This window comes from Mytilus trossulus, chromosome 10 (genome assembly GCF_036588685.1).
Source record: "Mytilus trossulus isolate FHL-02 chromosome 10, PNRI_Mtr1.1.1.hap1, whole genome shotgun sequence".
NCBI classification, from domain to species: Eukaryota; Metazoa; Mollusca; class Bivalvia; order Mytilida; family Mytilidae; genus Mytilus; species Mytilus trossulus.
In genome coordinates this window covers 71,820,078-71,847,111 of record NC_086382.1, presented here as the reverse complement: position 1 = coordinate 71,847,111, position 27,034 = coordinate 71,820,078, and the positions used below count along the sequence as shown (strand labels likewise).

The 27,034-nt window shown below is 31.3% G+C and overlaps 2 protein-coding genes and 1 long non-coding RNA gene across 4 annotated transcripts in view; 1 reads left to right on the top strand and 2 right to left on the bottom strand.

The window, feature by feature from the left end:
• LOC134688484 (uncharacterized) overlaps positions 1 to 11,197 on the bottom strand; it is a 29,384-nt gene extending 18,187 nt beyond the window's left edge. Inside the window, exon 1 of one of the 2 annotated variants that reach the window (XM_063549245.1) lies at positions 11,111 to 11,197. The gene's annotated coding sequence lies outside the window, so the exon portion shown is untranslated. Of the gene's footprint in view, positions 1 to 7,470; positions 7,703 to 11,110 lie in introns of those variants that run through there. The other variant, XM_063549243.1, reaches the window with a different exon arrangement.
• A 2,885-nt stretch (positions 11,198 to 14,082) lies between these two features.
• On the top strand, positions 14,083 to 15,491 carry LOC134686614 (uncharacterized). The gene is made up of 3 exons (XR_010101628.1): positions 14,083 to 14,329; positions 14,787 to 14,910; positions 15,396 to 15,491. It is a non-coding gene; the product is annotated as an uncharacterized LOC134686614 (long non-coding RNA).
• A 5,334-nt stretch (positions 15,492 to 20,825) lies between these two features.
• Positions 20,826 to 23,712, bottom strand: LOC134688483 (uncharacterized). The gene is made up of 5 exons (XM_063549242.1): positions 23,638 to 23,712; positions 22,894 to 23,344; positions 22,501 to 22,671; positions 21,959 to 22,234; positions 20,826 to 21,664 (listed from the first exon to the last, which is right to left on the bottom strand). Exons 2-5 carry the CDS (start codon positions 23,335 to 23,337, stop codon positions 21,179 to 21,181), a joined length of 1,377 nt encoding a protein of 458 aa, XP_063405312.1. The 5' UTR covers positions 23,338 to 23,344; positions 23,638 to 23,712; the 3' UTR covers positions 20,826 to 21,178.
• Between the last annotated feature and the right edge of the window lie 3,322 nt (positions 23,713 to 27,034).

Below are 27,034 nucleotides of genomic sequence, written 5' to 3'. Positions count from 1 at the left end.
ACAACATACGCAAACATACGTTTCTTGAACGCCGGATAAACGCTTAGCCTTAGGTACGCTTCTAGTACGCCCAACACACGCTTAAATCATATCCGCAGCGTAAATTAAGGAATAATTCCTTCATGTCATGTTCTATGCTCATTTTAACATGGGTAGGCATTATATTTGTCGATATTTTACACTGAGCGTTTAACTTAGCGAGGTGTAAATTGTGGTCAAACATAATGCCTACCCATGTGAAAATGAGCATAGAGCATGACTTGAAGGAATTTTTTTGATTCTAATATGACAAATACAGTATTTTTATATAGGTCGAAGCGTACAAAAATACCGTAAAAATGTTTAGCTGTTCCCGTTTCCTCCCCGAGGAGTCTGTACATTACATTTCATATTTGATAAGTTTAAAAAATACGAGCAGGGTAAATAGATGTTGTTCGATATAACATGTCATGTATTATAAAAGTTTATGTATGCTACTTGAATGTATATATTTTAAAGGATAACGATGGAAATAACTTAAATATAAAAATAAATGTGTGCGCATGTGTCAAACATATTTTGTGCTCATTAGAACACGGCTTTGTTTACAAAGCGAAATAATTAAGGACGTCATATTAGAATAATTGTTAACACGCCGGAGCTATACGCTGATGTGTAACGCCGGTATTAGTTGCATTTCCTCAATGCTTTTCAACTTTGTATTTGGCCTTTTAAACATTTTTTTCGAGCGTCACTGATGAGTTTTTCGTAGACGAAACGCGTGTCTGGCGTAAATGTAAGGTGCACATATCAAATTTCAATCCTGGTATATATTAATGAGGAGTTTATTTCCTGTATGTATTTTCCTTTGTACCGAGTCATCATTTTCATTTTCTGCCGCCTAAGGAAATGTCTGTACCAATTTAGTTCTAAACCGTGGTTCTAAACAAGAAATAGACATTAGGAAGTTTTTTTTATATTAGTGTTGGGTGCTGATTTAATGTGTAACAACAAGACAATTGTATATTCCTGTTAATCACAATACATGTATAATATTAATTCTATTTTTCGAGTAATGATGTATTCCTATAATATCGTAAGTCATTTAGCCGACTTGCAGTTCGCAAACGTGCTTTTTTTTTCTATCGAGTGAAATTCAAGGTGGTGTAGAGAAAGTTTTGTCTATATTTGTTTGCATTATAAACATATTTCAGTTCATTTGATAAAAAAAAACATTACGAAGTTTATCTCTGATTTATGTACTTGTTAACTATGTAAATGACAAATTGGAACCATTCATATCAATGAAACAGAATCCACATGATATATGCGACCATTCTTAGATGAAATTAATATTACTTTGATTTTACACTTTTTAAAATCATTTCTATCAATTTTCAGATTCCAATGTCTTAACTTATGTTTCATTGTTCATTTTTGTTTCCATTTATACTAGCCACTAATCTTGAGCCTTTCTCTTTATTCAGATAACACCCCATATAGCAATTAAATAATACTTGTAATGTCATTCATAACTCTTAACAGACCAATTAACAGACCGAGTTTTATACATCCGACCCATTAACAGACCATATTTTTATCAAAAATTGCTTTATGTCACAAAAATACTGTTTTCCGTGTAGATTTTTCACATATTGATGTTAATATGGTAAACAAACATCATGCCAGTCCTTTTTCAATGTTCAAAAGATTCCATGCCAGTAAACTCAACCAACTTGTCATTTTTGTGTACATAAAATGATTTTGTGTGTGTAAAATGTGTATAAATTTACTGATGAGTAACTTGCCTTTTCATTTTATGGATCGTTTATTGAAGCTAGAAAAAAAAGAATTACACCACTGAATTCAGTACTCCAAATCATTTTGTCAGACATGAATTGTTTTTATGGAAACTGGAAGATGGCAAAAAATAGAAAGAGAAAACAGAAAATGTGTATTATGTAATTCAGATGCCATTGGTGATGAATACCATTACATTTTTAATTGTTCAGCTTTTGATAACTGTAGAAAACAATGTATTGCATTTTACTATAGAAATAGTCCAAATACATTGAAGTTTTATGACTTAATGAATTCAAAAAAATGTTCAGAACTGAACGAACTATGTAAACTTATTAAGGAGATCAATAACAAATTGAATTTTTCTGGGTGAACAATTGTGAATGCCTCTATCTACTTTCGTACATTATTTATTTATGTAATTTTGAAATATGTATAATTATCTCTATACCTTTGTAATTTGGTTTGTGAGAATAAAGATATATATATGATATAAATATAATTAAAAAGTTATACAATGAAACATAATGACCTTGCACTGGTTTTCACGATAACACCTGATTAACAGACTTTAGCCAACCTGATTAACAGACCCACCGCCGATATAGCCGCATACTCAATATAGATTAACAGACCTATCTCTCGGTTAGCCGAGTGTCGGCCGTGTAATTACACGGTATTACTATGTTTGTTTTGGTCAATTTAATAGATGATACTTACAGAATAATTTAATTTTTCATTTTTAAAACAGACCTCAGTGAATAATTGTACTTTAAACAAACATAAATGGCTCGGGGGCCGCATGTTCTGTTGTGTAAATGATGGCAAATGTATTATGTGTTGTATTGTTGTCTGGTATTTGTATATGTAAAAAGAAGATGTGATATGATTGCCAATGAGATAACTCTTCACAAAAGCACTTAACTCTTACCTGGGACAGTGGTGTGACAGTACAACATAAGACGATCTATAAAACTCAGTTGAAATAATCTTCACTCATCAAAGGGATACAAATAGAAATACATATTATAAAAAAAACCCACACAAAAACAGAGTCGACGTGGCCGAGTACTTGTACATCCCAATAACAAAAAAAACCCACTAAGTACAGATCTGAGAGTGCTCGCAGTTACTCACAGCTATTGTATATCCAATAACAACAAAAAACAATGCATCTAAAACTTAACTATCAATCGTACACATTCAACTTCCAATGGATTTAGTGTAAAGTCGATATTTACAGTCAGAGATTGTAGATCAATAAAAGTGCATAGATTGTGGAAGTGACCATCACCTTGTCTACGTGGAAAGATACACATATTTAACGGAGAAAGGATGTCAGAATACAACGTTACAGAAAAGCATATAACACCCATCGCCTTAAAGACAACCAGATAAGTTGTCTCATTGGCACTCACACCACATCTTCCTATATCTAAGACAAACAAAGACAACCAGATAGGACAAACAAATTAACATCAGCAAGAGAAACCAATACTAAACATTACAAAATATCAGTGAAAGCAACGACAAAATTGGTCCTGATCTAAATCAACATTGGAACAAAGTAAAAACTATTTTTAGTGATACGGCTGCTAATGTACTTGGAATATGAAACAGGACAAGGAAAAAGTGGATTTCAGATATAAATCTGGAATGTTATAAAAAAAAAAGGAGATTAACCGAAAGTAAGTGCAATCAGACAAACTCAGAAAGGTTGCAGGTACAAAACTACAAAAAAGAATTCTCGGAGCTAAATAAAGAAGTTATGACAAAAGCAAAGGAAGACAAACTTAGACTGAAAACATCAAATGCAGTGAATTTAAAAATAAATCTTCTGATATTAGAAACATGAATTGTCGATTAATCTTGCAACCACAAAAGCGACTTACTATCTTTACGATGCAAATTTGAAAAAAGGTTTGCAGCTTACTTCTGTAAACAAATAAATATAAATGTGTTTACATCACACCCTGAACGTGAACTAGTATTATCAAATTATGATTCGGCCGGTTATGAGGAGATCATGTTATAAATGTGAACTGTTGTGTGCAAATCATTTGCGGAAGGATATAGCAAAACCTGAGTTTAATTAAAAATAAACAGGAGCTGCAAACTCATTTGTTTTTAATGCAATTGATACTAGATCATACTAGTTGAAGCCTTGCTTACATTGTCAATGCAATGCCGCATAAACTCAAAATTAACTGTGCTCTTCTGGACATTATTCTTATTTATTTGATGAACCGTTCATGTTTTTTTCTCTCTATAAGACATGCAAAACATTACATTTACACAACAATAATACATTCACAATTTCACATTGGACGCGGAATTGTTATTTTGTCGGGGTTTTATTATTCGCATGCATTACTTCAAAGACATCGTGCACTTCACATTCACCATACTGAGGGCTCATTTTTCTTTATTTTACTATGCTTTTCAAGCATTAAGAGTTATGTGAACCTTTCCAATATCTTCTCGATTTGATATTTAAACAAAACTGTAAATCATGATACTAAATTGGAGAACTTTTTAGCAAGCACACATGTCGCTAACAATATAGAAGTGCACCAATTGAATGACAAGGTCATTAGCACTGTTGTATAATTTAACAATATAAAATACAGACTATTCAAATGTATTTATTTGAACTGAAGCATACTTCATAGGTACTTGTTTTGAAGTGTGTCTTAGCTGTATACTAAACTTCATATATATAATCCGTTGACATTTATAATTCACAAATGTTTATGCTGTGTTTTATTTATTATCTGAATTGGCATTTTATTGCACAGCATAAATCTTCGTTGAAATGCGTCTAATATGTATGCCCTTAACTATAGTTCTTTAAATATTTTTTTAAATTGCTGAATTGAAAAGAATTTATTAAATTTCTCATCCTTTATCATAAAAGTTTCTCAGGGTTGTATAAAAGAATGTAAAAATGAAATCCAATTAATTTTAATTCATTCTTTTTACACCTTTTGGAGTAAATTAAAATTTGGCCTTTGAAGAAAATATTAAATAAATGTCAATAGCTTAAATGTTTTATAATTACACACTATTATTGAGGAACCAAACCAGGCAATTGAATTTTTTAAAATAGAAATTTCTAAAATATTCTTAGACTAGCTTTATATTACATTTATTAGTATTCATTAGCTCATATGTAACTGTATACAACCATTCAAACAATATTTATTAAAAAAGTGTCTTGAAAAGTGACAATGCAAAAAATTATATGATATACAACGCTAATGAAAATTTAAAATGAACAAGATCATAGGTCTATCGGACATTTTGCCCTGATACAACTATTACATTTATAATCGTAAGTCGTTTTATCTGTGTCAGAACCGTAAGTTTTTGCATATATTTTAAAACATAAAAAAAAAATGTTTTTTAAAGTTTTGTTTATGTCTTCCACGTCATCTTGATGTTAAGCTACATTAAAACCAAAAATAGTATCATGAAAATTGAAACGGACGGACGGACAGACAGACCGAAACACAAATAATGACCACTTGCATATGGTAGGCATGGCAATCCTCTATGTAATATACATAAAGCAGTTGCAATTATTTTTTATTAAAAAGCAATGTTTCACTTTTCCTGGTACAAAAGTAATGTTAGCCACTTTTCCTGGTACAAAAGTAATGTTAGCCACCGTATCATATACGATGTAACCTTACATGGAAAGGGTCACCCGTAGATCAACTAGGCTGTCTCGGTAAACTAGAAAACGACTATCAAGTGATGTCTAAGCAAGGTTAAACACATAAAAGGGTATTCAATCGAATATTCTTTATGTTAATCAGTTGTACATACAGTAAAGATCAGTAAAATATGACTATACCCACTGTTCAATTCATGTAAAATCTGATATAAAAGCCAGCACATATTTAATGTAAAGCGTAATAAGCTGACAGATCTTTTCACAGAGTTCAATTATTTTGTTTTAAATACTGTAAAATTATGTATCGTTGACTGAAAAGATGTTTTGAAATTTGTATTCAACTCGTATTTCTAGTATTGGATCAGTTAAAAAGTCGAATGATTAATGGGATAGCGATAATATTGATAGAAATTCAAACTGTTCAAACTTGAATTCAAACAGTACAAAGACATTCGTTATACACGTCTGATTGAAGATAAGTAAACCCCTAAAAGTAAAAAGAAATAAATGTAAGTTCTTTATCACTCAAGGCAAATTTATTGACATTTCCAAAATAATTTGCCGATAAATGACAAGTATTTCAATATTATATTGGTAGATAAATGCTTGTATAATCCCAGGTTGGAATAAAGTCAAAACAGGAATGGAGAAATATGGCAATGATCAAACATGGGGAACACTCTCTCTACTGGCAATGATCAACAAACATGGTGTACACTCTCTCTATCACCGAATTAATAAGTTGGACACACAACATAGAATAATCAAAGAAAAAGAAATACAACATAAAAAGTCATAAAATATAAAAAAAAAAAGAAAAAAAAGAAGATGTGGTATGATTGCCACTGAGACAACTATCCACAAAAGACCAAAATGACACAAACATTAACAATTATAGGTCACCGTACGGCCTTCAACAATGAGCAAAGCCCATATCGCATATAGTAAGCTATAAAAGGCCCCGATAAGAGACAATGAAAACAATTCTAACGAGAAAACTAACGGCCTTATTTAGGTACAAAAATGAACGAAAAACAAATATGTAACACATAAACAAACGACAACCACTGAATTACAGGCTCCTGAATAAAATGACTTGAGATAACTAGTAAAAAAAAAGTTGCAGTGCAAACTTGTGTATTCACTTTGAATGCAATGACCTTCAAGTGAATAATGCCTTAAATATTATACAAAAGTTTTAATTTTGAATTATCTAAAAATAAATATATTCATATTTTTTATGGCATTTTGTTCCTTGTTATAAAAATAATACCTGATCATAGTCGAAAGTATAAATATTGGTAATTATGGGCAAAAATCTAATGTAAAAAGAAGAAAATTTAAAATATTGTTTTAATACAATTCGATGTGGATTGTACTTCAACGAAACAGCAAACTGAGTACACAACCAGAACAGACATCTAGAGGTCGACATATTGTCTGCAATGATAGATGCTACTAGGATCATTTGCTCACTTTAACAGCTCCATTCTTCTTGGTGAATTAAAGGAGACAGCCCCCCCCCCCCCCCCCCCCCCCCCCCACCGAAGTTCACCAACAACAACCGTGACAAGTTTAACGACAATGTGTGTGCTTCAAATCACTAGATATTAACATCCAGTTTGTAGTAAAAAAAAATATTTTAAAAACTGGGAAAATATTTATTCCGTGATTTTAACAGTTTAAAGACAACAATATTTTTCAACGCAATTGAACCAATTAATTTTTGAACTTCCAATTTTCCTATTACAATTGAAGTAAATAAGTGAAGTGGCAAAATACTAAATGGTATAATGATCTATAATAGATATCTGCGTGAAAGATTGATAAGTCAAAAGGAATGAACGGATTAAAGACATACCTAACAACATGCCGAACCACAATTACTTACAAAGCCACGTGTTCTGGATAAACGATTTGTTCCAGGCTAGACTTAATCTTAGGATACTTTATAAAATCATTCTTAAATCGCATTTATTGAAAAAAATATACCATAACTTACATGTACATACCTCTCGATTTAAATGTCTTAAAACGAACGTTTAATCCTGCATATGTATAACTGTGAACTACTAAAATATTAACATCAGAAATAATCGAATCTTAAATATATCCGATTTCACAACAGAAGTCGTTCTTGTCGTTGTATTATCGATTTTGTAATGATTGATCAATGAGCGCGAAAAATCACTAATCAATCGCCCTAAAGTTTTGTCAACAAATGTGATTTAAAGTATTACTTTCTATCTGAACAAAAACTGACGGAAAGGCTTTTAAATTGTAGATAGAGATTTAAACTTCTTTTTAAATTTCAACTCCACCGAAGCATTTACCGTTATATGTTATCTAGACGTCAAACATGGTCAATAAAATACGACTGAAATAATTACACTAATTAGATTAATTGGTTCAATATTAAATAAAAAATCTTAGACGCCTTTAGAATTTGTGTTTGAAAATGTAAAAATAAGTAGACCATAATACCGAGAAAATTTGTCATGTTTATTAATTGTCAATTAACAGCGACTTTTCGTGCTTGAATATAAAAAGACATTGGAATTTTATACAATTATTGAATTAAATATTCTAATTAAAGCCTGGGTGTACTAATACCTAATTCATTTGTGACCTTACTTTATATATTTGACTTTACCTTTAGACAAACACAGCATAGTAAACAGGAAAAAAAAACTATAATTCCGCTGTCTACTTAGTGAAATATTAGGTGCTCTGGAAGAGCAGTTCAAACCTGCTCATGATTAGAACATGTTAGCAATATAATGATCAAAACAAAGGGACAACGGGTATGTGTAGTCAAAAAAACTAAGGAAAAGGAGTGCTTTGCTCGAAAAGGTATTCTAACAAAAAAAACTAATTACTCGGAATACAAAGTGCTTGAAACACCAAATCCAATAATTCGATTGATTTATTTCTGAGCCTGAGTACGATAATCGTACTAGAAAGTGTTATGACCACAACGCCTGGCATCAATACACACACTACTGAATCGTCCTGAAAATGCATTAAATATCTGCCACTGGACGTTAAGAAACCAATAATCAATCATTTAAAAACCGAATACCGTAAACGGACTCATAGTTGAAGTTAATCTTGCGAAATCGAAGACGCGTTTATTACTTCCGATATCAAATTATCATTCTTATGACCGATTAGTTTTACTAAATTCTAGATTTCAGACAATCCAGGCTACCCTTTCGAAGCATTATGTTTTTGCTGATTTTGATATGAATTTAAAACGCATATTTATTGTAAATACTAAGAATAGACATCTGAACCTTTGTACGAATTTATATTAAAACTCTGACTGCGTATTTTCTTTCCTATTGACAGGTACATTCAAGAGGGAGGTGTTAATTGAACTTTAATATAAACATCAATTTCAAATTCAAATACTCATAAAAAGTCTGAAAGATTTAACATTACTTTTAAATTGAAATTCAATAGATTAAATCTAATTCTACAATGCATTAGTGTATGCCCAATTTACAAATACTCTACCTGATCAAAATAACATTTATAGAAAGGGTAATGTAAGCTATCGTTTTAGTAAAACCACAAACCGCCCTTTTATATTGTTGTTAACGTATTTTCATGAATAATAATTTAGTATATTTATGCTCGCTTGCTTATATAACAGATGTAAAAGGGTTTTAATCATTTAAAACTTCTATGCATACAGAGCGATGCAGTTGGCAAAATGGTGGAACAAATATTTATGTTGTATTAAGCCCTTTCTGTTCCTCTAAAAGTCTTATAGTTTATATCATTTACTGTAGAAAAACATCGAAAGATAAGTGGAGTATATCATGGGTTTTTTATTTCAGCCAAAGAAGAATACGAGATCATCCTTTACTCGTTTTGGCACTATCACTACCTACATTGTACGTGTTCTACGTTTGATTATGTAGAGCAGTAGAACCAATCAGCTTTTTTATAAAGGTTTTGCTATGTTTGTATGTCCCAGTTACAATATTAGAGGGGCAAATATGATTTCTGGCCTGTGGGTATGTTCGTCCGTAAGTCTGTCTGTCCAGCTTCAGGTTAAAGTTTTTAGTCAAAGTTGTTTATGATGAAGTTGAAGTCCAATTAATGCTATGTTATGTACATTTACTGCATTGTTTCTTCATATCAGTATGGTCTTGCCTTTGTCATGTTTTGTTGTTTTTTTTCTTTATTTGGCCTTGTTGTCTGTGTTTCTACTAATTATGTTTCGAGGGTTTTTCAGAATACCTGCAGGAAGCAGCTATCCCGATTATTCCAGTCGCTTCAGGTAACTGAGCCACGCATCGAATAGCAAGGAGTAATAACAGCATTATTCGGGTTAGAAGTGGGTGCGAATTTGTAAGATTAATTCTTGTTTTGCTCAGTGAATATTGATTTACATTGTAACTGTACTTAGAATTTGTTGAAAACAGCCACCACCCATAGGTGTCCACTCTACTTAGACCATCACTTTGCACAAATATTTTTTTTGGTGATTTGCTAAATAAATAAAGCGCTTTTGCCAAGTTTTTTTTTCAAATTCAATTAACGTATTTACTGCCATCACTTAATACACCATATCTTTTCCGTTCTAGACATGTAATTCATTCTAATTGTGTTTGTGCGTAGAATAAGCAGTAAAGAGAAACTTATTACCCGGACGTCCGGTTACTGAAAATTTACAATGCGCAGTTTTTTCAATAACGAAGTTTTGGATTTTATCTTTGAATTAAGTTCTATCTGTACCGGAGTTTTGTGCAATGAAGAATTGATTTATTATAACTGGTAACAATTTACAATATCAATTGTGCATATTTCAAATTAACCAGACCGGGATACTTTTAATAAAAATTACAGACACATAAATATGATAAATAGGAACAAATTGCTTTGCTTTTGTAATGTATGATGTACAATTTAGTAAGAAAAAGAATTCCGAATACATAAAAGGGAACGATCAATTCCCTATGAACATTGCTAACCAAAATGAATTACCATACCCGAATGACAATACCTAGCTTTTCTTTATATATATTTGGGGTTGTTGTTTAACGATGTCCTTCTTATGTATCTACCAAAAATACGGTTTAGGCTTTAGTCTTCTTGCGTTTATTGATTAAAGGCGGAGTGGCATACAATTTCGTGTGAGAAAAAGCATTATAAAAAATCAAAGAAGCAGTTTTGTTTGAAAAACTGCCATGGTATTTTAATCCTTTTCAAATAATAGAGTAAAAACGATACAAGTACAAGTATACTAATTATCGTCTTGAACAGCACAACCCTTCATCATATGTGTATCTGTCAGTCATAAGCATTCCATTTATATTGTATATGATGTTTTTTTTAATTCTCACCGTTTGTTGAAACTTCATCGGCCTTAGGTCTATACATGTAGATATTGTATACTGTTGAAGGCCATACGGTGACCTAGAGTCGTTAACTTCTGTGTCATTTGGTCTCTTGTGGAGTTGTCTCATTGGCAATCATACATTGTACCACATCTTCTTTTATTATATATAAGCATACCATATATATATTGTATATGATTTGAAGTCTCATAATTCGTTGAAATTTCACCCGCCTTAAATCTATGCATATGGTATAGCCAATCATCTGCCTTAGGTCTATGGATATGGTAAACTGACTTACCTTTCGGAGAGACGTTTCATAGACATTGTGTCTGTATGTCTGTTTGGCTCCTTGTAAAGTTGGTTTAATTTCCTATTCACGTGTTATTCAGGATCCAGAAATATCTCCTTTCATTAATTCCGATAAATATTCGTAAAATATCGCATTTTGATAACGTTTAAAAACAAATGGAATATGTAAGAAAATGATCAAGCATAGAAATTTAAAGTTCACTTTATTGGGAAATCACTAGTAAATTAATGCAGCTGACATACATGTAGGTTAAGACTTTTCTCTACTGTAAACATTACCCGAATATCAAAAAAGTATGTAAGAGCAATTTCGTATTCTTTAGGTTAAAAGTATTATTTTAACTCATTTATATTGTATGGTTCTTTTATCCATTAAAAGGTAATTGAAATCTGTAAAAATAATATTTCATGTAATAGACACTCAAACAAAAGCCGTTTATTGTAGTAAATAACAAATCTATCTGATGTATAATTATACCGAATCAATATACATTCATTTAGTCAATTAATAATATTGGATTAACACCTGTAATTTAAACAGGTGTTAATTTTGAATAAATAACAAAGATTTCCATTCAAATATGGGATTTCGGTAAAAAAAAAGGTATAAATATTTTAAAAAGATACCATACAAATAATTCAACAGTGTATAGAAATGAAACCAACGACGGTCTTCAAAAAGAAATTTGGAGTTAATAAAAAGCAAACAGTTTTGTGAAATGCATAATCCATTCCATACCTATCTAGAGCTATTTTCTATATTAAACACCTGTTTAATTGACAAAATTGAATGTATCTGCCACTGACAATTTCAAGAGAAAACTGTGACATGTATAGCGCCGAAACGTGTTTGAGGAGTTTCTCTCAAATGGAACTTGATAAACCTAATTTGTTTTTCAATATATAAAAGAAGATGTTGCATGATTGTCAATGTTACAACTCTGCACACCAAATGACACATACATTAATAGGTATTAGTCTCCGTTATGCCTTCAACAATGAGCAAATTCCATACCAAATAGTCCGGTATAAACGCGTATACATTTTGTTACAGGCACGTCTGGGTTAAATGAATTTCAAGAAAAGTCTACCAATGACGAAAACTAAACTGGCGTATTTTATCATTTATATGCTTATACGCATATGCTTAGTGAGATAATTCTATCTAGTGTTAAAGTTGTTACTTATATCACAGACAATTTATAAAAAGTCTACATGTACCTCATGGTCCCGCCGTTATTAGGACATTACATGCACCATGCTTAAAATGTTATCTCATTTTACACACTCTGAATCAATGCGGAATAATCTGATTATTCCAGCTAGGCCGTTTCAGCAAATCATACACACAAAAAACTAACACATGAATTTATTGTTTTAATCTGATGCCTAAACCTGTATGAGATCCTATCTTGCATTTTCCATGGGAATATTTTAACTAAAAAAAAATTTGAATCTAAAATTTCAATTGTCACGTCGTTGTACTTCAAATTTAGTAGAGTTCAAAAATCTACAAAAAACTAGAACATGATGACCTTATTAAAGGTCTTTTTGTAAGATGCATGTGTTGTCTATCATTTGAATCCATTCAATTATTATTTCACGAGCCGGGTAAGTACAGACCGAATATCTTGTCCTACCTGAAAGTTTCCTCTAAAATAAAGGAAAAAAATCGAAAAAGTCTATGTTAATGTATTTGTTTTATTTGTTTATTTGTTAGTGTTATTACGCAACTTTCATCAGCGACCTTGGTATATAGCTGCCAGTTTTTAGTCGTGAATGAAATCAGAATGCCAGGAGAGAAACCACCGACCTTCGACAGGAACATTGACAATGCCTTCAACTAAGTAATCGCCTCATAACGATATCATATGTAAAATTGAATAAATGAGCAAATCAAGAAAATTGCGTGCAGCAATACATTTTATATATATTCGAATGTCTAGAAGACACAATTATAAAAGTCAAAACGCGTAACAAGTTATATAAGCAATAACTGAGGTAGATCTCTAGCTTCGTCCAGTGGTAACAATTAGAGTTCGTGAATTCTATAGAAATTACTTTAAAAATGCCTTACAGTCAGTGTACGACAAAACTACAAAAGATGTTCTCTTTGTGTTGGACAAACAGGCATATTTGTATATGTAGGCAGTATATAAATATATTTCTCTGATTAAATCTTTTAAGTATTTCGAGTTAAAAAGAGATGGTTGACCCGTTAGAAAAGTGTCACGTTAAAGCTTTTTCTTTCAATGCATTTTATTTACTAAATATTTAAATAGACTAGATCAAGTTTTAAAGTTTACTAGATCGTTAAAAATGCATAAACAATTTATTGTGTACACTGTAAAAACAGCGTTTAGATTTTAAACGGATCTAAAACATGTTTAGGTCTAAACGTGTTTAGGAAAGCGTTTAGGATCTAAACGGATATTTATCTAAACACATAAAACCCTAAACGTGTTTAGAATTTAAACGTGTTGCAGGGTTATTATCACTGAATGTTATCATTAAGCTAAACATTAAATGGCATCTAAACACTTCTGAAACACTTTCCTAAACACCTAAACACTTTATAATATTTCAGTACTGGTTTCACCTCAAGTTGCGATGTTTCTACATATTCAAACATATTCTGTGAAACTATGATATCTTAGATGTCTTGAAACAGAGACTGTCTCTGCTTGAAATTAACATTATTTTCAAACTTCAGTCCAACGTATCTGAGACTACTATAACAGTAGTCTCAGCAGAGAGTGACCAATCTCTGTGTTATAGTAGTCTCAGAACGTATGCGGAGCTTCTTTATTAATGAGAACAAATCATATCATCTTCCCCAAATGAGTTTCCCTTTTTTGTGTTGTAAGATTATAAAATTACTTTCAATTATTTTCTTATAAGTTAAGCAATTAACTGTTTATACCAGAGACATATTATATAAAATAATCTTTTATAGTATGTGAGTGAATTTCTCTAATTTCCGGAGTCGTTGTCCGAATGTGGTCTTATATTAATTAACGAACAGAGTTATCTATCGTTGTAATTTGATACGGACGCCTTCGGACTCGCCAAAGACAAACAACATTTAAAACAATGGATCATATCTATCAAGCATATATATCTTTTGACGATGCAACAGATACAGAACTTCATATTAGAATATTGACGGAATCAAAAGCCATCTTAACAGTTATTGCAGCAGCGGAGGGTAAGCATATCCAGATTTCGTAAAAAGGGGGAGGGGCACAAACCATAATTTAACAGACTAATTAAAGGAATATGTGCGTTAAACTGTTAACCTATGCTATTTCAAGTCCACTATTGTGGTATGAATCATATAATATAGACACATACTCAGTCGCAAGGACCAAGCATAAAATAAGAATGAGCTAGTTCGGAAATTTAAAATGAGATTGAATAGTCTAAACTGTCACTGTACACAGGAACATATATGTTAGATATACTGTTCCCTGCTATACACAATGTCATAAAAGCATAGTTTCAAGTATTCTATCTTTGCAAGGAATAAGTTCCCAATGGCTTATACTGCAACATCCTTTACACAAAGTAACACTGAAACTGAGACTCCAATGTCAAAAATAAAGTGTCAAGTTGTTCTTTTTTATTTAAACCTATTATAATTATTTGTATGTATGCATTTATAGGACTGTGACACTGAAGTGGGAAATTATTATGAAATTTTAAGAGCTAGAATAAATCCATACCATAGATAAAATTGAAGAACAGATTAGGAAGAGAGAAAAGGATGACTTAATTTCAAGAGCAGATGTAAGTAAAAATATTACAAGTATATTATTAAGTTGCCAACAGAACTATAATATGATTGAAATAGTTATCAAAGGTATCAGGATTATAATTTAGTTTTGAAAAATGGAGGTTAAATCATTCTCTAAAATTTATCCTGTTGAATAGGTAAAAAATGGTCAATTTAAAAAAAAAATATTCATAATATTACTATTAGGATAGAATAGGAAAAACAGGCTGTAGTTCTCAGAAATCAAGGATTTTGTTTTATAATATAAAAAAAACTTGCATGCTTGTTTGCTCTATATATTGTTCCCTTTGATTTATTTGTCTTTTGATGTATACATTTGTACAAGGTGAAAAGTATTGTCTTTTTAACTACAATTTGTATTTTTCTTTTGTAAGAATCTTTTTCAAGAAGCTTGTTTAATGTTTTTTAATAAACATGATCTAAGAATAAGTGACTGTTGCATACAATTGTACATGAAGGTTTCATTTTTTCATTTCAGGATACAAAAGTTCACCTGACAACTGAAAAGAAACTGCACACCAAGAGCCTTAATCATTCAAAAGAAGATTGTTCCGCAATGAAAAATTCCTGTATGGAGATGGACTTACAATTTCTATTTCTTGAGGATAAAAATCATCAAATTTTATAATTGTGTATTTTTTGTTTGCTTTAGTGAGACTTAAAAATAAATTATTGAACTAATTTGAATAGATTGTATGTTATGTTTAAGACTAGATCAGAAAAACAGTCAAACAAAAGAACCAGACTCTAAGTTGTATAAAAGGTGGAAGGTCCATAAAACGTAAAAAAAAATCAAACACTTGACTACATAAACAATCAAAAGGAACGGGAAAAAAAGTCATATTCCTGACTTGGTACAGGCTTTTCCTTTATAAATAATGGAGGATTAAACTTTGTCTAATTGTTTACAGACTTTTCAAAACTTGGTCCAATTGTTTACAGACTTTACTGAACTTGGTCGTATTGTTTACAAACTTTTCTTTGGTCTCCAGGAAAAATAAAAATATTATTGTTAATATTATTATTATCATTACTGAAGTTTTCCAGCTTTAATATACTATATAGACAAGTCAAAAAATGTTATTATGGTAAAAATCATTGCAAGAACATGAAAGCAGAAATATTCACGTGTATTGTATATTCTACAATACAGTGTGGACTAATCAACCTGTAGTGCTGTACCACACAAGTAGTTCCTGTGAAATCAAAGTACTAGTAGGTTTACCGTTGGAAGGTCTAAACACCATATATTTCTAAACATATAACATCTAAACACTTGTTGAAATCTAAACACTTGTTAAAATCTAAACATGTTTAGATGCTAAACGCGTTTCAAAACGTACACAGAAAAAGTGTTTAGATAAGTGTTTAGGGTCTAAACACTGTTTTTACAGTGTATTAACTTTTCACTACACCAACTCTAGTCATTCATATACACTTCATTTCAAGTCAATTTGAAGTTATTTAATACTTTAAATTGAAAAATATCATGTTATAATACATTTCATAAGATATCATGTTATAATACATTTCATAAGATATCATGTTATAATACATTTCATAAGATATCAACATAATGTTGCCGACAACTTTGAAACAGTTTTAACAGTTTTTCTTGTATGAATTTTTTTTATAATTTATCTTCAAATTTGCATATAAATGATTGTATAAATATAGATTTTGGCAATAAATCAATAGTTTAAGGTTTTCATGTGCATTTTTCATTCGTTAGTTTTAGCGTTTAATCAAAATAAATGATATAAGGCATCCATCTATGACACTAGATCAGTACATGCACAGTTTTTTCTTGTTGAGTTTTTTGGGCTTGTATTTACTCGATTTATACAGTACTTCTATTATAAACCCATAGAAAAAAAAGTTTTCGGTGTTTGGGTGTTTAAGATTAAGGAAGATTTTGCATAAAATATCGACACATCGTTTTAAAATGTGTTTCATACCATTCTTTTTATTATCTACTTTAAAGTCCTATTATAAAGGCTTCTGGACAAGACAATATTGTTTTCAGCATACATCTTATCGGGGCCTTTTATAGCTGACTATGCAGTATGGGCTTTGCTCATTGTTGAATGCCGTACGGTGACCTATAGTTGTTAATGTTTGTGTCATTTTGGTCTTTTGTGGATAGTTGTCTCATTGGCAATCATAGCACATCTTCTTTTTTAAATGTAAACAGTAGACATGTTGATACACAAAAGGTAATTCAATACGGAATAATATACAATTTATAGACAAACGAAGTCCTTATAGTAGTAAGAAACGGAAAGGAATGTACGTGATTTTCATATGATGAAGACATAATCATTCAATCAGTTTAGCTGAGGTTTACAGCTTGCGTACCAGTACAAATGTAACTGCTAGTAGTCTTTGTTAAATTATGAATCATTGTCATTTTGTTGTGTTTTTTTTTTTTTTTTTTTTTTATATCTATTCTGACATCGGACTCTGACTTTTAAAACTGAGATTTATTGTGCGTATTGCTGTGTGTTTCTTTTTTCTGCATTGGCTAGAGGTATAGGGGGAGGGTTGAGATCTCAATAAATATGTTTAACCCCTCCGCATTTTTTGCGCCTGTTCCAAGCCTCTGACTTTTCACATTTAACACATTTTTACATTTTTACACATTCTGTTAAGGGGCCAGCTGAGGTCATTCTCTGGGTGCGATATTTTCCCGCTGCCTTAAAAACCTTTTGTTGGCCTTCTGCTGTTATTTTATCTTTGAACGGGTTAATTGTTGTCTCTTATACATATTCCCCATTTCCATTCTCAGTTTTATTTCATGACATCATATATATTTAAAAACTTATATTGGAATGCTTGAACATATTCTAATGATTAACGTGGACCACTGGAAATTACCGTGCATACGATCAAAACACCTGATTTTATTTCTTTCTTAATATGTTTAATTTCTCATAAATAGTTCAACTTCTAAATGTGGCACTATTTAAAGGGAAGTAACTCTAACACCCTAGTAATATTTGTAACGTCCGAATCACAAGTTTGAATTTACTTGCAACATGTACGCTCATGCCTTAATTATCAAAGCATAGGATGTATATTATTTTGAACCTCTGAAGAGTTACTGTGAAATCTTTTGATATCATGGGCACCAATTTGCGTGAATTCCGGAGAGTTTGTAATTCTATGGATACCTGAAAACGTCGTTTTAACATATTGAGCGTACCACGCTTGTATTTCTGTAAACATTTACAGTTATATACATGTATGTGGTAATCCTTTCCGACGAAATCCATGAAATGTAATGAATAATTATGAATCAACAGTAGAGATTAAACTGGTATTTAAGGAACCACCACTTTTAACAAATGTCGACTGGCTTGTTGCAAGTAAATTATAATGAAACATAGGAAATTAATCCACAACGAACACAAATTATGTAAAAAAGAAAAAAATATTATTATATATTTCCGATCTAAGTGTATATATCTTTCTGAATCTCAATGCGGTTCGATCCTACGTACCCTGGATAAAAATATTCTTAGATTACTGAAATGTATGCATTCTGTGTCTTTTTGTATCTTGTGAAGAGCTAGTTGCCATTGCCATTGCTATTCCCGTTGCACAATACTAAAGTCAATTGTCTGAGGTTAGCATAAAATATGAACTAGCATTGTTATGACTATGTAAAAGAAGTAGCTTGATAACCTACAAGTTGAGAGTTTCACGACATAAATGTATCTTACTGACAAAGATTCAGCAAATATTGGTTAGTTTTACATGTTGTATCCGACTAGGAATAAATTTCAAAGGATGGTACAGTCAGTAACAGTAGGACAACCGGATGTGCCTTTTCGGCCCAAATATGATTTGGCGGCGCTCAGTAGCCCTACGACGAAAATTGGACTATTTTGCGTCGGCCGACGTCAACTAAAAGATGGCGCGCTTTTGTAATTTATTTTCTATCATGTACTGCAAAATACTGACGGAAAAAAATGTTGATTTTAATCACCTTTGTGTTTGAAAAATAAATAAATTTACATATTATTTTTGTTCTCATACATTAAAATAACAGGAAACATATATTTTTTTTTTATCTAAAGATAGAATTTCGGATTTTGAATGTCTGCACTGTGGAATTAAATAGTGATATTCAAAATGGGTACAAAAAAAGCATATCCTCCGATTATATAGAAAAAAATACAGCTTATTTCCGTTAGTATTGGAATCGAAATTCAATAAGAATAGGAGTGTCCGAGTCAGGGCAGAAATTTGTACCCCTTTTGAAGTAGGTGTTTTATTTTTTCCATGTTTTTTCATTACAAGGGCGGAAGAACAAAACAATTAAGCAAATTCGTCTAGTTGTACGTCATGAACGTATATGTACATATATACGTCGGATTCCTTGGTTTAAGTTTTGAGAGTTTTATAAAGATAATTGTGTTGATGTTGATACCGATGTTGATTGAGGCAACGAAATATGTGATTTTTCATTTTGTATCCGTTTTGTTGTATAAGGTTAAATTCGTCCGACAAAGCGGCATAACTCAAATATATATAGACAATAATAGTGCATTGACTTGTGCCGGGCTATTTCCCCGTTTCGGGCCGAATCCTTATATCGTTGATATGTCAAGTCAATGCACTATTATTGTCCTTATACTGCAATCTAAAAAAGCATTTTAACTGTTGTTTAATGCGTTAAGGTTTTTTATTTGATTACAATATTGGTGGAAATCTCCTTTAAAAAGGCCTCATATCATGTTCGTGGAGAAATACAGCACAATGAAATGTACATTTACATGTACCTGTTGAATCCCACATTCGATGGTGAACGAAATCGTTTGAGTATGGACCTAAATATCAACCATAAGCATAAAACAATGATTTATAGGTTGCAAACAAAAAATATTAACAAATGAAAATTGTTTTTCCAATAATTGTAAAAGAAACAAGGTTGAGTCGTTCCACGCATCGTTGTATGCATTGGAAACAAGGACAGGTTGAAGAGGTCGTATGAATAATTAAATATTATTTCGGCAATTTCTAAAAATATTCATAGAGAAAAAGTGATATCGGGTCAGTGACTGTATATGACATAGAAATATACAGTCAACGCATTTTGACTGCTCAAATAGAACGAATGCAGTATAAATTGAAATACACTGTATGCATGTTACACGTACCCAATTGATTTAAAAAAAAAAACGAACTTCTATGAATGATATACAAAATCTGTGTTCAGTGGCAGAATGTTTGAGTTGTAATAGTCATTGGTGCATAATATTAGTTACTCAGTGTGTAATTGTCGTAATACGAGAATTTATCGGGTCAATAAAATTCATATCGGGTGAGGCGAAGCCAAACCCGATATGAATTTTATTGACCCGATAAATTCCGTATTAGGACAATTGAACACTGTGTAACGAATTTATCCTGATTTTGTTACATTACATATTATTATATTTAAATTCAGTAAAATGATAACATCAACCAAATATATTTTAGACATTTAATCTAAAACTGTGAAAAATTCAAATATTAGGACTATGAAGCAACTCATTTAAAAAAAAATAATTATTAGGTCAACGGTAGAAGGGAGATAATCCCAAATGACGTAATAAATAAGGGAGATACTTCCTATTGACGTAATAAAAAATTGTACTGAAATTTATTAGGACAATATCAGCCAATCAAATTGCGAGAAATTACTCTAAATCAGGATAATGCTATTTATATCACCGTTTTACTTTTACTTTTGAAACCTTTGAAATTTTAGTTTAGATGTCTATCAAATTAGGTTAAAAAAAATCAAGGAACTTTTATTGAATGATTTGAGTTCATTTTTTATGTGTTCGTGTATGCCTCCTGCTTTAGTAATGTCAGAACATGACTGGTCACCACATGGTTAAACGAGAAGCAACAGTAATTATCATTTATAACATATTTTATTCACATGTATTTGAACTATTTACATACATACAACAAACCAATAATTGTTCACTATATACATTTGTATATACAATATTGAAACCTTATTTATCACAATTAATTTATCACAGAAGTTAACTTGGCTGAACTGTGTCTTCCGTCTTACAATGTACACTATTTATTATATTTACATTATTTACAATCAGGATAACATTATGAAATATACACAGCAAAACAAAAATGAAAATGTTTGACCGAGACATGATATATATTGTTAGTCACCCCTTCTTAGATGAGTATTTATAACAAATGCACCAGTATTACTATAGTTAGCAGTGCCCATTTATAGTTCTATACATCTATGTGTTTCACAGTTCTTATTGAGCCTTTGTTTGACCAAGCATAGTCATAATGATTCAAAGCGAGTAGTTTATCTTGACTTTTCATTAATGGACAACTCCGGACAAACAGTCGCATGTCTTTTTTCAAAATGTCATTAATCTGAGACTTCACGTCAGACTTTGTCAACAATCTAGTTTCCCATGATCCTCTATTCAAAATGAATCCTTTACTTGACTTGCAGTAAACAACGTATCTCCTACAACGTTCTCCATTTTGTACTGCGAACTCGTATAAAGTTGGTTTCTTGTAACTTCCGCCACAAATTACTTTCCTTCTGTATCCTTCTGAATCCCCATGCCGTTTTTCCCACATGTGCTCCTCGTCATCTGGTACAGACGATACCATTGCAACCTGCCATTTAGACCAATGTGCGCTATTCAACATGAAATTTGTTTCTGGAACATTTTCCCTCTTTAGTTTTGGCAAGTTTTGTAGCTGAAATGTACAAAAGCTGTCTATTATAAAAAAATGTCTATTATAAAAAAAAAACATATTTGACTCATATTTCGAATAAGTCTTATATATAGTTAAGAGTCTTTATTACATTTAATTGAATTTATGCCATAACTAATCCATTAAAGTTTAATATTCTATAATATAAATATGACTATGAAGTTGATCTATTAAACACAGTTATGTTTCAAATATATTTATGAAATTGCATTACATATTTTTATAATCAATAAAATAGTTTATAACTAATGCTTATATCACATACACATTGCATACCTTGTATTTATCAAAAAGTCCGTTTTTCCTTTTGTCCTTCAATTTATCATGCTTTGGTTTGAAGCGTAGAGCCTTTGTCTTTATGGTTTTCTTTAGTACTGGCTTTGGAGTTGGTTTTAGGGCTTTAATAGATCCAGGCTTTGTTAACGATGGTATCTTTGTTATGGGAGCAGGAACTGTATCCATCACATCAGCGTCTGATCTCAATTTCCCAAATAATGCATCTAGATCTTTATGAACCGTTGACCCTCTAGCCCGAACCTCTTTCTCGTAGTTCTAAAAGTAAAAAAAAATGTATTCTAAAAACAAGCATGTTAGCTTTGAATATATCAAAATGTTTAACTTTTCTGATATGGTGAATGTGTTTGTTTCTTTTGTTTGCATTCTATTCTAATGATTCATCATCGTTGGTCCTTGATCGGTGACATAAAATATGTTAATGTTTATGTTTAGATTCCAATATACAATCATTACAGTCTATTATTTTGCTATCCTAGTTTTGTCTTGATCAAAATTATTTTGTGGGAATATTAAATGTGTACCTGTAAGAGAGTTTCGTCGTGTTCTCTGTAACAAATTGCCATCATAAAGTCAAACATGTTTCTGAAATCTGCTAATTCTAAACATTTGCCATCTGTGGCAGTAGATATCTTTTTGTAGAAGTCCTTCGTTGAACTATAACTTCCGCACTGTACGCCATATATTCTGACATTCTGAAAATATATATTTTTAATATAATTCTGAGAAAACAAGTATAAACAAATAAATACATCAGCAATCAAATCGTGTTGACAGTGTTGTGTTCATATTATGTAAACTAATATTGAATTAACTAAAGTTATTTTTTTGAAATACCAAAAACAAATGTTTCTCAATGAATGGGACACACAGTATGAAATAAAGTTATGAAGATTATACTCTATGAAAGAAATTACCATTGTCATTAGCTGGTATGCCTCTTTCCTCCAATCTATTTTATAAGTTTTCCCGCCATATTTATATCCCGGTTCGTGTGGATCAGCATCGCCAATCATCACAAGCGCTCTCTTTGATCCTGGGGTCCAAGACAACTTTTGGACGTTTTGTAAAACAAGTTCGTAGCATTCATCCCCATCACCACCGCCGGTAGATCCCACATTTTTTACCCAAGTACACAGTTCTGCTACATTTGTCGAGAAGTCAATATGTTTCGTTATGTAGCTGTGTTTGTCACAGTAGTCACCATGAGCAAATACTGCCATCCGAATACCAGGAATGTCCGCTTGGAGGCGTTGTATCATGTCCTGAACATTTCCTTTCACTTCATTAATACAACCTGACATAGATCCAGTCGTATCAAATGAAAAACATATTTCCATCGGTCCACCTGGTAAAGTCATCTTTGATCTAAAAAAAATATAATGTATTGTTATCCGCATACCGTTACGTATATATGTTTGACTGTGCTGAGTAAATTACTTTCGAAATCATGAAAATACATGTATCATAAAAACATTTTATTAGGCTAATGATATGGTATCACACAACACAATTATAGTTCAAATAAAGAAACAATTACAAGAATTATCAAGGTATAAATTCTAAAAATGTAATTGCATACAATTAACCCTAAACTAGTATATAAAAAATCATCATATAACACTCTTATATATTTAGTCTATAATAAATATAATACTCACTTTTATTACAATATAACTCTAAATGTTTAAGCTGTGAACTACAGATATATTATGATCCATATTAGTAATCATAGGGTTTATATACTGTAAAAATCTGTTGACGTAAACATTTATATAGATAAAAATAAGTCTGATCATGTGAACAATTTACAAGAAAACACACGAGGTTGTCCGAGTAGACATCTAAATCGACAGAAATGTTTCGTATCAGTAGGAAAACTATATGAATATGGGCTCAATTATATTTGCATTTTCTGTATTTTTTCTCTTGATTGATATTTACATTGTTTTTAAATAAGCATAACTTGGGAACTCATTGTATCAATAAAATGTAAATTGAAATTCTCCCAACGTATTATTAACTTTTTATAACAACTATCCATAGCCATTAAGTCGTTGTTGGGAGAATTTTAATTATGACCAAATTGTTCAAACATAACTTTTGCCTGTACAACCTGTGCAGAGATTTCAATGATAAATATCATGTTTGAATAAAATCGTGTCTTTCCTTTTTTGAATGATACTTTGGCCACATGCATATATTTCGAATTTGTTTACTGCAACATTGTCCGGGTACGTATAGCTGCTTGGGAGATTTTGTACTTGATGAGAGAAATGGCACATGTTCAAAATGTTATTAATAATGTTAAAGTAAATGAAATCCAATACTTTTATATAGTATCTAGTGTAATTGATAAAGATATTCACTTCGATAAGTGTATGTGCATGAATAATTGAATTATTTTGATAACTGAATGTAGTAACAAAATGTGAATAGAAATTCTCCCAACATATATAATACTCTCATAACATTGATCCATGGCTACTTACAAAATGTAGTTGGGAGAATTTTAATCAAGCCGAAACTGTATAAATGGAAATGTTCAATGCACAACCTGAGCTTGGGATTCGATGAATGATATAATTGATGAAGAAGGGAAATGTTTTTCTTTTTTAAAAACATACTTTGGCCGCATGCATGTACATATAAGCATTTGTTGACTGCAACATAGTCCGGCTACGAAGCTGCTTGTGAGATTTTGTACCAGAATATTGGTACATGAAACAAATGTAAAGTAATTAATTAGGAACATGGGAATAACTGTTATTTTGTATGTTAGTCTCTATTTCAATTGAAATAGATCTTCACTTTAATTAGTTTAGGCATGTGTTTCCTGCATATGACTGATTTAAGTGAATATACATAAACAAAATAACTTTAACATAGAATTAAAGGTTATAATGTCTCCCTTCTTAAATTTCAAGAGACTTACAAGATATATAGAGATAGTCCTACAACATGTATCTAGTTGGCTTCAGACAAGAAGATGCAATACAACGATAGCTAGTTTACATATAAGAATTAACAACTACAAAATGAAAAATGAGCCATATTTCGATTCTTGATGTCGTGTCAGAGTTATGGCACTTACACTGTCAGAATTTAAAAGTCAATGATTTTGCGTAACGAACATTGATTCATACTAGACAGATGTAAGGGACGACATCAAAAGATCGATGTAGGATAAACAACTTAAATCAAATAGTTTGGGGGAGGATGGGGGGGGGGGGTAAAAGTCTACAAGTTTTGTATATCTAAAATTGATTTTTTACATATATCCCTATTGGTAAATCAATTTTTCCCAAATTAAGTAAAGAGGGGGGTGGGGGAGGGTAGTGTGGGGGTCAGTGAAAAAACTATGTAAGTTTTTTTTTATCCTACATTGAACTTTTGATGTCGTCCCTTACTAGAACGAATATTTAGGTGCTTATTCAAAAGATAAATCTACTTACACGGACAAATTATTCCGATTGTAGCCGGCAGTTTGTAGTTTTTGTATCTAATGCCGCTTGTTCAAAAGAAACAAATAAATACTCATTTGACAGTCGGAGATCAATCAAAATCGATACCAGCCTGTTAACCCAAGAAGAAAAGGACGGATCTTATCGCTTCTGTGTTGATTATCAAAGATTGAACAAGGTAGCGGTTAATAAAGGCAACAGTAGTATACCGCAGTTCAAACTCATAAATCCATAGACAAAAAACAAAATCGGGGTAACAATCTAAAACCGAGGGAAACGCATTTAATATAAAAGGAGAACAACGACGCAACACTAAAATGTAACACACACAGAAACAGACCAAGCATCAGACAAAATCCCACGAGAATAACAAATATAACATCAAAACCAAATACATGAATTTGGGATAGACAAGTACCGTGACACGTCTTATCGCAATGTGAATTTACACTAAAAAATAAGAGAAAACAAACGACGCAACGTTACAATGTTACACACACAGAAAGGAACAATAATATAACCATGGCCATATTCCTGACTTGGTACAGGACATTTTTTTTAAAAAGGAAGAAATGGTGGGTTGAACCTGGTTTTGTGGCATGCCAAACCTCGCACTTTTATGGCAATGCTAAATATAACATTGAAATGCAACATAATATTACAGGACTACAATACAAATAAATAGGAGAACGTATTAGACAAAGAAACACACGATTAATAGATAACAGAAAGCATCAGCTTTAAAATTTAATACGCCAAAAACGACTCACCAGTGACGCCCAGATATAAAATATCGAAAATGAAAAAAGTACAAAGTTGTACAGCACTGAAGATCAAAAGTTGAAAAAGGTTGTGTCAAATACGGTTATGTTTTTAAATGGGATAAGAACATCCTTATTATTTAGAACAATTAATGCTATTGCAAACAGTAAATTTTATTAAACGAATATAAAAGATATACATAATGGAACTAACAGAGGGACGAAAGATACCAAAGGGACAGTCAAACTCATAAATCTAAAACAAACTGACAACGCTATGGCTGAAAATGAAAAAAGTATTAACTAATTACAGAAAACAAAAACCGGAATACATAATGCAAAGACCAACACAGAATTGACACACCCGAATCAATCCAGGCCTCAACACAATAAATATAAAAATGACGTCACATACCAAGTTGCGAAAAGGCACAAAAATACGTCACATTTGAATTGATGAAATTTCTGAAACAGTTAAAAATGACGTGACATATGCAAAACTATATCTCAAAAGTAAGATAGAATTAGGATTGATTTAAGATTACAATAGAACTAAATACTGATATTACATTTAAACACAATGCATATTGCAATACTTATTAATAGCAATTTTAAACTATAATATACATATGTCCAGTTTGTTATGAATCAAACGTAAATTATCGTACAGATTACGTTGAACAAAATCAAATCTAATAAATGAAGGCGGTGATTAATTTTTCTTTCCATAACACATAAATATAATAAAAAAGACGTCAACACATTTGACAAAATCCGATGAGAATTACAAATACAACATTAAACATTTAAACTAAATACATTAATTTGGGATA